A 14,173-nucleotide genomic window follows, 5' to 3' on the forward strand; every position below is an offset into this window, starting at 1 on the left:
AACACTTTTCTGGCAAACTAATAAACATGGGGCCAGCGTTAGTCAACGTCAACAGAATGGGTCTATGGGGTCTATTGGGTCTTTGGGCTCGTTTGGGCCATGGGCTTGGGCCTCGCGCTGTCGCGCTGTCGTGAACAAAAACTTTATATGACCATATCCCCTACATACTCGTATGTGGGCCGCTTTTGACGGCGCAGCTCCACTTCCCCACTTCACAATCAGCTCTCAAGTGTTGTAACTAATGAAAATCGACAGAGCACCAGGGCACCAGAGAGACAGAGAGACAGAGAGGCACACACTCCACGATCGACGATCACACACGTGGTCGAGGATCAGGTGCTGTAAATATTGCAAAAACCTCAAAAAACCTGTCAGCAAAGATTGAATTTTCTGATTTCCTTTTTGGGGTGAAGTGTCTTTCTGCCTTTTCTGTTTCTGTTTCTGTTCAAGTTTTTTGTTCGAGTGGAGGAATGCCTAATCAGAGATCTGACAAAACGTATCCACGATCGCAATAGATTCATTGGGTTTTTAGTGAACTTCAACTTTGGAAGGTACTAAAGGTACCAGAGGGAGATTTGCTTTGGCGCAACATAGATAAATAATATTTGGTATCCCTCCTGTATTTTTCCTGCCGTTTTACCGATCTTCAAGCCTTGGTTTTTGTCACTTAAACATCTGATAGATATAACCAGATAAGATTCGGTACATCGAATCTTCAGTTCTCTTTACTCTAGGTTCGTTCTGGTAACAATCCTTACATGAAGTACTTCAAAGGCTACCTCTTTCTTTAGAAATCTATTACATTATTATTCCTTCTCTGTGATAATTAAACCTCTAACAAATATACGCTCTCCTCTTAAAGACGTTTAACCCGTCGCCATCATCCATCTTTACAGCTTTTAAATATTGCAAAAATCTCTGAAGAAAAGCACACTTATCATAGAAGACAACCCAGCAGTCCTGTTCTGAGGCCAATCATAAATTGTTTATAGTTAAAGTCATAAACCAAGCAGATATATGAGGGCCATTAACAGGCACGTAGAAAGAGGAGGAGAATCCCCTCGCTTTCCGCTTATAATGCTGACATTACTGGCATTTTTGCTCTCCCGTTCTGGGCCCCCATGAATGGGGGAATCGGTTAGTGCGATAATTTTAATTGTTGCAACTCATGTGGTGCATAAATCATGGTGCACCGCCAGACAAAAAGTATCTAATAGCCTCTTGCTATGGCTATGGCTGTGGCTATGGCTCCGTTGCAAGTAGCGACTGGCTGTGTGTGCGGCTGCTGCGTGTCGCAAAATATCAGCTCAGTGATTAATCACTCAAAAAGCTGACAGACAGACAGCCTCCGAGCCGAGTCCCGCCTTACAAATGGCGCTACACGAATTCAACATTACAAGAGATTAATACGACAGAGAGAGTCCACTCCCCGTGCCGCAAACAACAACTGGAACTCAGAACTGACTCATGGACTCATGCAGGAGGAAGGAGGCTTTCGTCTTTCGTCTGTAGAGTCGTGCAATTAATACCCTAATTGATGGCACCGCCTTGGCCTGGGCTTAGGCGCTTTTCTAACTGAATTTACGGCCCCCCCGTCTTTAAGACGCAAGACTTAGGAGGCGGCAGAACAGACAGAACAGAACAGACACAACAGACGGGAGGGTGGGACTTAACATTGCTGACCATTGCTGTCATAGCCTGGCCGTCGATATCTTCCCCAAGGAATCAAACACCCCTCAACATGTCCACAGTCTCAAGTACTGCTAGTGCGCCACCAAACAAAAGACCTGGGCTCCACGAAATCGAAGCACTATCTACTCGAAACACTTTTCGTTCGTTCTTGGCCCATCTTGACAGTATCGGCTATGGGCGATCAGTTGTGTTTTTTTCGCTGCGCCGTGGAATGACGGTTGGAAATTTAATTTATATATTGTACAATTTTCGTCACTTGTTCTGCTGCCATAATATTATTTTATTTTTGTTTTTGTTTCCATGTTCGGTGGCGTATTTGGCGGTCGTCTGCGGCGATAAGGGGAAGAACTCTTTGGGAAATTAAACAAAGGCGTGCGCCATAGTTTTAATTATAGCCTCCATCCGTTTCGAGGGTGGGTCCAACCCCCAACCCCCGGCACCACACCACACCAGCTGCCCCTGCCACTGCCACCCCGAAACCGAAGCATTGCCCAATCCGTGTGTGGCACAGGCAGCCATCAGCTCCATGGCGTGGTTCGATCGCATAAAACTGGATGGCAAATGGAAGTGCTTCGACTCTACTTTTGACCCTGATTCCCCGGCTTCCACTGGTTCCGTTCCTGCATTCTGCATTTGAAAGCATTTTGGGTTCAAGTAAATTCTATTAACCCGCCAGGGCTTTGGGGCCCATAAATCATCCGCTACCGACATTTTGCGGACATGAGTTATGGCAAATGGAACTGCGCATTCGCTGGGGCAAGGGTCTGGCTTGTCTCCTTCGAAATGAAGGAGGAGTTAAGGTTTCTTTTGTTTTGTCACTGGGATAATGAATGGTTCAGTCGTGTATTTATGGATTGGTTACTGGAAGAAGTGATGTATAACCCCAGGGGATGAGTCAGGGAAGAGTATTGGTTAGCCAAAGCTGAAATGTCAGTGGGGACTTCTTTAAAGGAGAATTCATGAGCAAATTCTAATACAACGAAATCTTAGGAATATCCCAAGCAAATGGAGGATCGGGAATATTATATATAGACCTATAGCATATATATTATATATCATATTTACTCTGGTAGATCCCTCTTTAGATCTTTAAAGAATATCTCATTGAATAAAATGCTTTACATCTAATTTTGAAGGACCAAAGCCCTCGTTTTCAACATATTTTCCTGTATAAATGAGCATGTATATTCGTAATATATTGAGAAGTAAATACATTCTTTATTCTTTTAAAATCATCATCAAAACAATGGTAGCAGATCTTGACAAAATACTACAAGTTCTGCAGATGGTGATGATGATTGAATGCAGCACTAGAACATCTATAGAGATCTAATACTGGTTTTGAGATACCGCAAACCCTGCGATTGGCAGCAGCAATATGTTTTCGAGTGGAGGTGAGTGTCGTCTCCAATGTGGCACATACACCACTCCTCTCCACTCCACTCCACTCGTCTCGTTTGTGGGCTCGTGAATACGCACCTTTGTTTGCCAATGAGGCCAGGCCATGGAACGGCGTGTCATGAGTCAGTATTAATACTGGCAATCCATAATAATCCATAAGGTTGCTGTGCGGTGCTGTGCTGTGCTGTGCTGTGCTTATTGTGCATTGTTTTCGCATGGCCAGCGGAGGTAAACGTGGGACGACAGCCGACAGCAGACAGCAGACAACACCGACGCCATTAACGTTAACGTTAACAATCATGGCTACTGGGGTTGATTGGAATCGCTACTTGGAGTGGCTCTGGGAGTGCGGCTTTTTGGGTAGGCAGTGTACATTATTTATTACTTATGAGCACTGACATTTTGCTGTTGAGATAAATAGTTACGAGTACGGGAGCGGGAGCGGGAGCGGGAGCGGTAACGGTAACGGTAACGGGAGCTCTTTTCGACACTTGAACTTTCACAGAAACCAAAAAAGATCCCCGCGGACCCGCACGTTCCGCGCCTCCTGCCTCCTCCCGAGGAAATGCTGAAAAGAACTTCAGCCATCCGATTGTTCCTATCAACACAAGTGATTTTCCCTATCGTACATTCGCCGCATATAATACACGACCTACAGATATGTGTGGCATATGTATAGTATATATAGCGAAAGCGAAACATATCGAATATCTGAGAATAGATAGTGGCCTTAGATAAGTTAACGTATCTTAGCAGAGAGAGAGAGATTTCGACTCCGACTCCCCCACGAACACACAGACTGGGTGTCGAGCCCCCCTCCTTCCAAGGGATCCTATCCTCCAAGAGAGAGCGATAATGCCACAAGGGAGCCCCTGGCCCAATCGTGACGTAGCTGATTTCTTGGGGGGTTCTTGTGGTTTGACCCACAGCTAGATAAAAGTATCTAATCTTGGCTTTTTAGCAATACAATACACATGCAACTGTATTTATAAGATAATGAAGATTTGCTATCAATTTGTTGTAGCTGTAGAGCCCCCCCTCCTGCCCTCCTCCAGCCTGGTAGGATATCGGTATCAGTTTGGGGTATCTGCAACCGGACCGCCATGAGGTGCCACTGCCACTGCCACTTCCAGTTGTGCCTCCATGGGCTGTGCTCTCTCTCTGTCCTCTCTCTCTTTGTGGCTCTGGGCCTCTGGCTGTGGGTTCTGGGCTCTGGTTCTGGGTTCTGGGCTCTCTGGTTCTGTATCAGTATATCAGTGTTTGAACTGATAATGTCCCAAGATAATAAGCGATAATAATTTGAATTTTTCAGTAATTCCTTAAGTTTGGACGGCCCAACGGCATGGAATCTAATCACAGTTGGTGAGTGTAACTGGGATTTTCAACATGGAAACATTGTTTCATGTCCGCGTCCGACAAATAGGGAGTTTCCACAAGGATACGACCCATGAAAGATACCATAGTGAAGAAAACTCTCAAGTTTCCAAGGACGAACAGAGTGGGAAAAGTGTTTAGTGAAATATCGGAAAGATCTTCGATCAAAGAACAAATCCATATCATGGATCAGTGGAATACCAGTGTTCATTTACAAGTTATATTCTTCTCCTCATGGAATAAGTTGCAACATTACTTTGTGGTGGTGATCTTTGGCTCCCACATCGATAAGATATCACTGGACTTTTGTATAAATTTTCCAACTGCCAAAAGCATCGAACGGCTCAAGTAACACTTGAGAAGGCGAAAGCAAACTTTTGGAAGTTAATTAATGATCCCCTGATTAGATTAGAATATGCTTATTAAGTGCCAGGCGATAGCAAAACGAACGAATTCCCAGAAACGGCCCAAGGGAAAGTGGGCCCAAATCAAGTGCACCTTTCGACCTTATCCGCAGTGGTGATCTTTGGCTTAAATGAAATTGGTTTCTTGTGGCCAAAAAGGGGAAGAGAACCTCATGGAGGGGGAAGACCTCTCAGGCCCAAAGGATTGAGTAAAGATTCTGTCAGTGAAAGACACTTTGGAAGACCTCAATCTCTAAGGTTTTCCCTGTACCCTCCACCATTCAAAAGCACAGGAAAATTGTCAAAGCGATGACAAGTTTCTACCACTCCTGCCTGTACATACATTTTGATTTGAGTTGAAGTCTGATGATGTCTTGTGGATATGTCTGCATTGCGATACTTCCATGCCATGTGTTGCGGCACCGACCCCCCTTCGTGTCGTGGCCCATGGCCCATGGCCCATAGCTGTTTCTTCCTCATTTTCATTATCTTAAGTACACATTTTGAAGTACAAACGTCAGTTGGCGATAAGAAACAGCAACGGGGACACGGGGAAGGTAGCAAACCCAAAGAAGACATCAAAAAGCAGTCAAGTCAACAACAAACAGAAAAGAACAGAACCGTGAAGGAACCGCGCAATGGAATGGAATGCTCTAAATGCAATCTGTTTGCACACAATTCCACAGAGAAACCAAACTACCTTCTATATACATATATACCAAGAATCAGAGGGAATTTTTTCAGCATTTTCACGCTAAATAAATCAGGCAAATGTCAAACATTTAATTAGGTTCACCGCAGCAGCAGGGGGAAAACCATACCCTAAAGAAAAATGTAAGAAAATCATGTACTTTAAATATATAGAAAGCGAACTTCAGGTTACATAAAACCGCCTGTAGAGTTCTCGGTTCTCGGTTCTCGGTGTTCTGTTTCTGTTTCTGCATATGGTAAATACCATTATCAAATCATATTATCTTATTTATAAGCATTATCGTGCCACAGATACAGATTGCCTATCTATGGAATGGGCATGTAAAAAAATCATATATACACAGATATCTTACTGGCGGCTTCGTTATTTCGTTGGCTGGCTGTCTGCCAGTAAGTTTTGCACTTTCCATTTAAACACGTTCCGATCCGATCCGTCGAGAGTAATTATGAAAATATAATATAATTATAATGCATTATAATGCCCGAAAAGTATACGTGACAGAGGGAGAGAGAGAGAGAGAGATCGTAAAGTGACAAATCCGAAAAACAAATGGTGCCACGGTTCTACGAGTATTGTAAAAAAAGAGCCATAAAAAAGCCATGTCGGGCATGAAATCATCGCATGTTATGGCATGGACTATAAGTGTGTGTACCCAGTACAATATATGATAGTTATATTAAACCAACAAAGTGGGCCTTACAGTGAATCTCTGACAGTTTGTGGCACCATTTCGAAGGAAACGAAAGGAGGAAACTGAGTGCTAAGTACCCCGCCCTCAATGACAACGATTTCCGCGGATCTTGATGGGGAAAACCACATGCGTAGTCAGTGCATGAATAATTCTCTCCATTCATTCCACGCTTGTTTTTCTCCCAGAAGCAAAATGATAAGAGCCAAGGAGCTGCTGCTTAATAAGCATGATTAAATTTATTTCTGGCTCTTCGACTAGTATTTTTAGACACTTTATTTGGAAGAAATCATGGGGTATATTTCTTATGTAAAAGATGCCTCAGAAGTTATTCATAGTTCCTGGATGTTTGGTATGGTTGCATCCCTGATGCATAGATTCTCTTCTACACAATATTTATATGGTTTCTGTAAACATATATCTTGTTCATTCTCTGCCTAATGCTCTTGTTAAATAATCCTACACGATTCTTATATGATTCTAGCCCAGTTTTGTTTCGCAATTAACCATCTTGTTTGCTAGCAGTAAATATCATGGAATTGGGTAAACAGCTTCAGACAATGGATTTCATTTCATGATCTACAAACAATGATTCATTAGAAGAGCTTACGAAACTTGAAGAGCAAATGTGGATAAAACTTTGACTTTGTAGAGCTCTAAGAAATCACCGAATGGGCTCTGCTTTCTGTGATCCATTTAGATATTTCTTTCTAGTTGTTATTCCAATCATACTTTTAATCATTATTAGTAAAATAAACCCCTGGATGACCTCCTTCTTCCCCCAACAACGGATCTCGACTAAGAAACTTCTATATACAGACGGGCAGGGACTACTGGGAATGATTGGAAATCAAAGCCCAAGACCATATCTTTCTATATCTTATCACGCTTATGCTTGTGTGTATGATGCGATATCATGTAAGACAAGGCTATATGTATATACCACTGGCATTATCATCCCATTATCTGGCCAAAAGCGTTGATAGGAAAACCCTGACCCAGCCAGAACCCAAAAAAATACAAAATAAAAGAACTTACAATCTCTCTCCGGCTGAGTGTTTGAGTGAAAGTTTTGCAAAGCCGAAAAATCTGTGCAATGACCGATTAGAGGGATCCAAAAAGAGAAACGTCTGAAAACGATTGAATGAAATTGTGTTTGGGATACATTTTGAGGGGCATAGAATGAGGATTCCGCTGTAATCAATCAGAGTGGACGCGGATCGAGGCGCAGACCCATTCGGTGGCACTTGAACGAGTCCACGAGCCGACATACGGCACTTTGGTACAGTCACGTAGACAGGCGCAGCGCTTATGCTCCCTCCCACCCCCACTAGCCTTCCCTTCCCTCTACACGGGCAGCAACCAACCCTAGCAATAAACAAAAAAAACCGTTTTGCCATATGAAATGACTTTCAGATTTGTTGTTGTTGTCGTTTTGTAACGCGTGACTCCCATAAAAAACAAAGTTTATTAAAAAAAACAAGGAAAAAATAGAGAAAAATAAAAGGGTGGAGGGGTTGCTGATGAAAGGGGGGATGGGTAACTTGCGAGAGAGTGACAGGGCTAGGGAGGGGCAGGGAGGGGGAGGGGACTTGGAGAGGGGACCTCAGCAATGCGACGTTATCTTATCGCTGAAAATGTCGCTTTCGTAAATGGCGGCGCACAATATAAAATAATACACACACACACACACAGACATACAGACACATGTACATCCCCCTCAAACACACACATTCAACTATATAACATACATATGTATATACACATATAGAGACACCCTCCTACCATTGGCAACGTTCCCGTCTGTGGCACCAAAGTTGTTGCTACGGGATATGGGATTGGATGGTACCTGCTTACGCTTTTATAGATCACCGTCCACATGAAAACTGTCAATAAAATGGATTATAATCTGATGAAATCATACCAAAGTCTATGCTTCAATTTAAAGCGGGAATAATAGATCAAATTTGATGCGCAAGTATGACAAAGCCAGCCCGGCTGGCTCTTCATGGCGCGGCGGTGGCTGAGCGCCAGAGCCGAAGATCCTGGGATGATCCCAGCACTAAATATAGATTACAAATTATTTCTGAAAGGATATTTCATGATATATTTTGCCGGATAAGCGTCCCGAGGCTTTAACCTTCACTTTCCGTGTCCTCCGGCGCTCTGGTGACGGCCTTACGTGATCGATACTGCACCTACGATCGCGTGCATCGCACCAGCATTTGGACGCTCTCTGGCCACAAACTGCTATACCGCGATCCCTTCCTCTTACTCCGTCAGCTATTATTTAATAATTTACTTTATGTAGCTCCTTTCATTTTAGAAGGTCGCCCCATCCGGTGGCCAGGAACACTTCTTGCGTGCCCGCGGACACCAATATGCCCAGGGGCTTCACACTTCTGGTCGCGGTCGGAAAAATGATAATTGTTATTTATTTACACTAAGCTACGTTTTGATGAATAAAACTATTGAAAAATCATCCTTTCAAAGAATCGGGGAAATATGACTGGCTGGGGTGGCTTGAGTCCTTACCAATGGATCAAGGATATTTTTCCAATTACAGGATCCTATGGATGGTTCAGATCTGCCCACAAATAAGGGAGAAAACAGGATGTACATATATGTCTAGAGATAATATCCTTGATCCTTGGCCCTTGAAGAGGACTTCATCTGATCAAGGATGTTATTCCGATCACAGGAACAACAACCACTTTCAATATGGTGACGCTCAACACCGAGATTTTTCGATTTTCAGATCTAAAATACCAGGCGAACAGAAATCAGCAGAAGGTCGGTGGCTTTTTACAAGCAACGTTTCTGAATTCCCAAAAGTATGCAAGAATTTGTTTGAATTTAGCTAAAGTTTCTTGCTGCTGATTTCTGTTCGCCTGGTATCCCAGACCTGAAGTTCTTCTCTCGTTCGACCTTAAAATTAAAATGTGGCTGAATTTCTACACAAATTTGTGTTTCTAAGTCATGTAGAATACATGTACATGCGTAAAATACATGTAACTTACCTGAAAGATGTATGCGCCACGCACTGGTCACCTTTGGAACTAACAACTGATTTAAGCAGACATTAAACATCTCGCTGCTATGAAACTGAACAAATCACGCATACGCCATGCATGGCGATTTAGTTAAATATTATGTATTTGGGGAAATTAATAGACAATTGTCGTTTATTTGTTCAAAAAGTAATAAAATTAATATTGCAAAATGATGTAAAAATGTGTGTGTGTGTGTGCTACGAGACTAAAACTTAAATTGATTTAAATATTTCTATATATAGTGGCATAAAATATATAATTAAATTATTAACTAAATTGAATGAGATTGTAGGTTGTTTCGCTTGTTATTCGTTTTTTCATTGTTTTCGCTTTTTGTTGCGCAACTAAAATTAAGAGCTCTAATTTCTAAGTGGGATCTGATTGTAGGAGAAATCTCAAAAGGTATTCATTCGATTTGATAACAAATAAAAAAAGTTAAATGGATGCCACACCAAAGAGATGCCACACGACGAACTTCTCTCAGGGCTTTGCATGGCGATTAAACTAGGTTCTGCATTCGATAATATAGCAATTTTCTAAGAATTAAACTAGGTTTTAAATAACGAAAAATTCGAGTAGTGCGCGATTCAGAGTGGCCTAATGGAAATGTCAATCAATTTGCTTAAATTTTATGTAGAGAATAGAGGGTAGAGTTTAGAGGAGGGTTCTTGGAGAACTGCTCTTGGGTATACACGCTAAAAATTCTTTGGAGCTATGAGATTTAACAACAGGATCTTTGGTCATGCTACAGTGCACCATGTATATCTTCACCGTCTACTCCATCTTCACCACAGTCTCCCGATCCACGCCGTACTTGCGTTCCAGCTCCTGCAGTTGCTTTGCTTGCATGGCATAGCTGGCCACCTGCTGCTCGTGGAGCAGACTCTGCTGGAGACGGAGCTCTTGCTGCTGCAGCTGAAAGGCCGCTAGTTCGTAGTGCTCGTCCAGCGAGCCCGATCGGCTGAGCATTAGCTCTCCCTGATGCTGTTGATGGGAGTGCTGGTGCTCCTGATGATGCTGATGTTCTATCTGCTCCAGTTTGATGTGCTGCTCATCCTCCGTGATATAGTAGAGCGGGGAGGCGGCGCGTCCTCCTGGCTTAGACAATGCCATCGCCTGCGGTCCAAGCCCCAGCTGTTGATAGGGATTTTGCAGACTGATAATGTTGCTGTTGCTGAGGCTCAGTGAGGATAATGTGCTCGATGCCGTGGTCGGTGTTGATCCCGTCACTGTGGCTGTGGCTGTGGACGATGTGGCCTCTGGTTTGATCGTCGCTGCAGCCGCTGCTGCAAGTGTTGCCGTCGTAATGGAGTTCGCATTCAGGTGCGCCAATAGATGATGATCCGAGCTCCCGCTCCCGCTGTTGCTGTTGCTGTTGTTGCTGTTCGCGCTCAATTGTTGAGCTTGCAGATATTTCTGTATAATTTTCGTGTTATTCTCATTGCTACTGTTGTTGTTGTTGTTGAACAATGTGCTATTGTTATTGTTATTGTTATTGTTATTATGGATACTGTGTTGATGGTGGTGGGTGGGCGATGGTGTATTGTAAATAGAGGCCGTGCTGGAGGTGGGAGTGCTGGGCGAATGCTGTTGCATGCTGCAGGATTGCTGCTGTTGCTGATGGGATGAATGTTGCTGCTGCTGCATGTTGATGGGGGACATTTGATAGGGCGACGTGGGCGACATGTCCAGGCCAGAGCACAACTGATGCTGTTGCTGCTGCTGTTGTTGATGCGAATGGGAATGTGATGTGGCTGAGGGGGATAGTGAGGAGGAGGCCATGCTATGGGGCGAACTGGCAGCCGATGAATGCTGCTGCTGATCAGCAATGAGCTGATGATGATGCTGCTGCTGTTGCTGTGATTGCTGCTGTTGCTGCTGCTGCTGGTGGTGTTGCGATGTGGTTGTGGTGTATGGCATGTATGGTTTCATATCTAAGACAGGACAGAGAGACAGACACACGAATTAGGCATGCACCCACAGAGCGTAGGATCATTCACGAGACACTTACCTTCGTTGACGTCCAAGCTCAGGCCCACATTGTGGGAGCCAGAGCCTGCAGACCCTGCACCATTGCCTGAACCTCCCTCTATATTGGCATTCATTGCCATTTTCATTTTCTTGGACTTTTCACTCTTCGTTCCCTTGGGTTTACGTTTGCGTTTCTAAACGAGAAATAGTACATAATATAGAATTTTGTTTCTATTGAGTTCTCTTCTCTTTGCTCACCTGAATGGTATCCTTTTTCATGGCCAACGGACGCGTGACGCTGTGCAGCTTAAAGTACAGCCCGCAGGCATTGCACACAGGCTCTCCGGCAGGATTGCGGCGCCACAAAGATGTGTAGGTGGTGAGGCAATTGCTGCACGACAGGCCATTGCGCTTCGAGGCACTCTACATCGAGGAATGGGATAAAATATTGATTAATTAGTAAACTTTTGGACATTTCCTTGGAGCCTTTCATGTGGAACAATATTTTCTATATATTTTCTGGGATTTCTACTTTACTCTTTCGATTTGTTTTGTTTTCGGTTTGTTAGTTGTTGGGAATTTGTTCTTTGGGGGGTTTGTTGGTTTTGTTGGTTTTGTTGTTTTGTTAATTAATGAGCGACCTACCAAGCGTCTCGAATTGGCGCGACTAACGTGCTCTTCAAGCGTCGTTGTTGCATTTACCGCTGCCGTCGAAGCTGTCGCTGGGGCTGCCGTTGCCCCCGCCGCAACAGCAGTTGCAGCAGCAGTGGCTATGACTGTGCCCGCGGCTGTTGGGGTGTTGGCCTTACTACGGCCACTGCCGCTGGCGTTCACATTAAATGGGTAGCTCTTATAGAAATCCCCGCCCGATTCAGCGGCCACTGTAATTATATTATCAGAAGATTTTTGATTGAGCAAAAAAGGCAGCAAAAAAGTAGTAGGCAAAAAGTATGCAAAACAGTAGTAGTAGAAGGAGTAGAAGAGTAGCAGAAATTTGCACGTTCTTTTGTTTTGTTTTTGGTTGTTTTTTTTGTTTTTTTTTTTTTTTTTTGTATATAAAACTAATAATAAATTCAATTAATTTTTGTACTCTCTTTGAGATTCGTTTGGAATATGATTTTCCAATGGGGATTGATTTTCAGAGAGGGTTCTGGGTCTGGTTCAGAGGCTGGCGGCTTGGATTTCTATAAGCTTTTCCCATTTTTCGTTTACAATACAAATAAAAATTTTGTTCCACACAAAAAAGCTTTTTTGGGTTAGTAATAATTAGAGGATTGAGATTTTTTGAGAGAGAGATGAGGGGAGACAGGACATGTGTGAGAGAGAGAGAGAGAGACATTTACCAATCTTCTAGGCTGTTTTATTAGTGGACGATTCATGCCGTTCATTTTCATGTACAAGCCGCAGGCGTTGCACAGATAGTGTCCCGTGTTATCGCGTCGCCACAGCGGTGTCTGGATCGCACCACAATTGACGCACTCTCGCCCCTCAGTGAAATAATCGGCATCGAAAAATGCTTCAAAAAGGATGCGAAACGTTTACATGGAAAATATCATACAAATTATCATCAAAATTTTGGTTTTGTTTGGGAGTTTTTGTGTGTGTTTTTTTTTTTTTGCTTTTTGTGGTGGTGTTTTCTGTGGTTTCTTGTGGTTTGGATTGATTTTTGTAAGCTCAAGAGTGGATGTAAAATTAATTGAATTTATTATAGAGACGTAGGACTTAGAGATAGGTTTACGCTAGCGATAGTTTTTGTTTTTGGGCTCAAAAAAGTGTGTAGCGTGCGTTGTTTGCGTAGGAAAACAGCAGTTGGCAGCAGCAGTTGCAGTTCCTTCGGGGTCTCAGCCGTTTGCTCAGGCTCTGTAAATATCCATCGTCCATAGTCCTGCGGGTGCGAACTTCTACCTAAGGAGAGGCCTCCTCCTTCCTCCTCTTGTGGCAAGGCAAACATAGACAACGCTCTCTTGCGCCAAATGTGTGTTCTATATCCTATATTCAATATCCTAAAAGAGGCGAACACTTACTTGCTGACAACGATGCGGATGCTGTTAGATAGGATCCTGGATCCACTCGTCCTGCGGCGCCATCTACCGCCGCCGCCGCTGCTGCATTCGCGGCATATATCTCTCGTCCGTTGCGTATCACCCCGGCCCCACCAAGGCCGCCTCCAAGCTGTGTCTGGACACCGGATGCGGTGGCTGCTGCGTAACTGATTGGCTCGTAATGACCCGTCCAGGCATCGCTCTGAAGGGGGAGGGAGCAGAGTGTTAGGCGGGAATCAATCAGGAGGGATTCCCTGGGCAAACACTCACCTGAGTGCGATAATTGGCCAGCGATGCATAGCCAGCGGACCGTTCGGCTCCACTGACCACCGAAGAGCCATTGGCCACGCCGTTGCCGTAGCCGCTGGTCGCCGATGCAATGCGCTGAAAGGCAGGCAAGGTGCCACCTCCACTTCCACCGCCGCCGCCGCCGCTGTGGCTGCTCTTTGGCGAGCCATAGCCGTCGTCCAGGAGCCCACTGCCATTGACAGTCGTTCCAGAGGCCAGACCCACGGGTCCCGGACTGCTGCTGCTGGAATTGTGATGCTGATGGAGCTGCTGCTGTTGCTGGTGGGGATTGTGCTGCTGGTGGGGATGTTGCTGCTGCTGGTGGGGATGCTGCTGTTGCTGCTGGAGATGCGCATGGGCGTGGCTGGGCGACTGCATGCCATACTGCATCCCATTGGCCGCTTGGGTGAGCAGGGGTCCAGCGTACACCGAACTGCAAGGACAAAAGGATATATTTTAATACATATATTTATGGCATTTAAGAAACTTTATTAAATATTTCACTTGTATGGTTGTACCTATAGCAATAGTTCTTCAAATACATATTA

The 14,173-nt window shown here is 44.2% G+C and overlaps 1 protein-coding gene across 1 annotated transcript; it reads right to left on the reverse strand.

Annotated features, from left to right (window-relative positions):
* Nucleotides 1-9,554: 9,554 nt before the first annotated feature.
* On the reverse strand, nucleotides 9,555-13,910 carry LOC6594517 (box A-binding factor; the record flags this gene model as incomplete). The annotated part of the gene is made up of 7 exons (XM_026994723.1): nucleotides 9,555-10,734; nucleotides 10,954-11,258; nucleotides 11,336-11,489; nucleotides 11,554-11,718; nucleotides 11,941-12,176; nucleotides 13,320-13,539; nucleotides 13,608-13,910. Coding segments are annotated over 7 exons (2,019 nt in total), but the record flags the coding sequence as incomplete, so codon positions are not given.
* Between the last annotated feature and the right edge of the window lie 263 nt (nucleotides 13,911-14,173).

This window comes from Drosophila persimilis, unplaced genomic scaffold (genome assembly GCF_003286085.1).
Source record: "Drosophila persimilis strain 14011-0111.01,24,50 unplaced genomic scaffold, DperRS2 tig00000000-arrow-pilon, whole genome shotgun sequence".
Classification (NCBI taxonomy): Eukaryota; Metazoa; Arthropoda; class Insecta; order Diptera; family Drosophilidae; genus Drosophila; species Drosophila persimilis.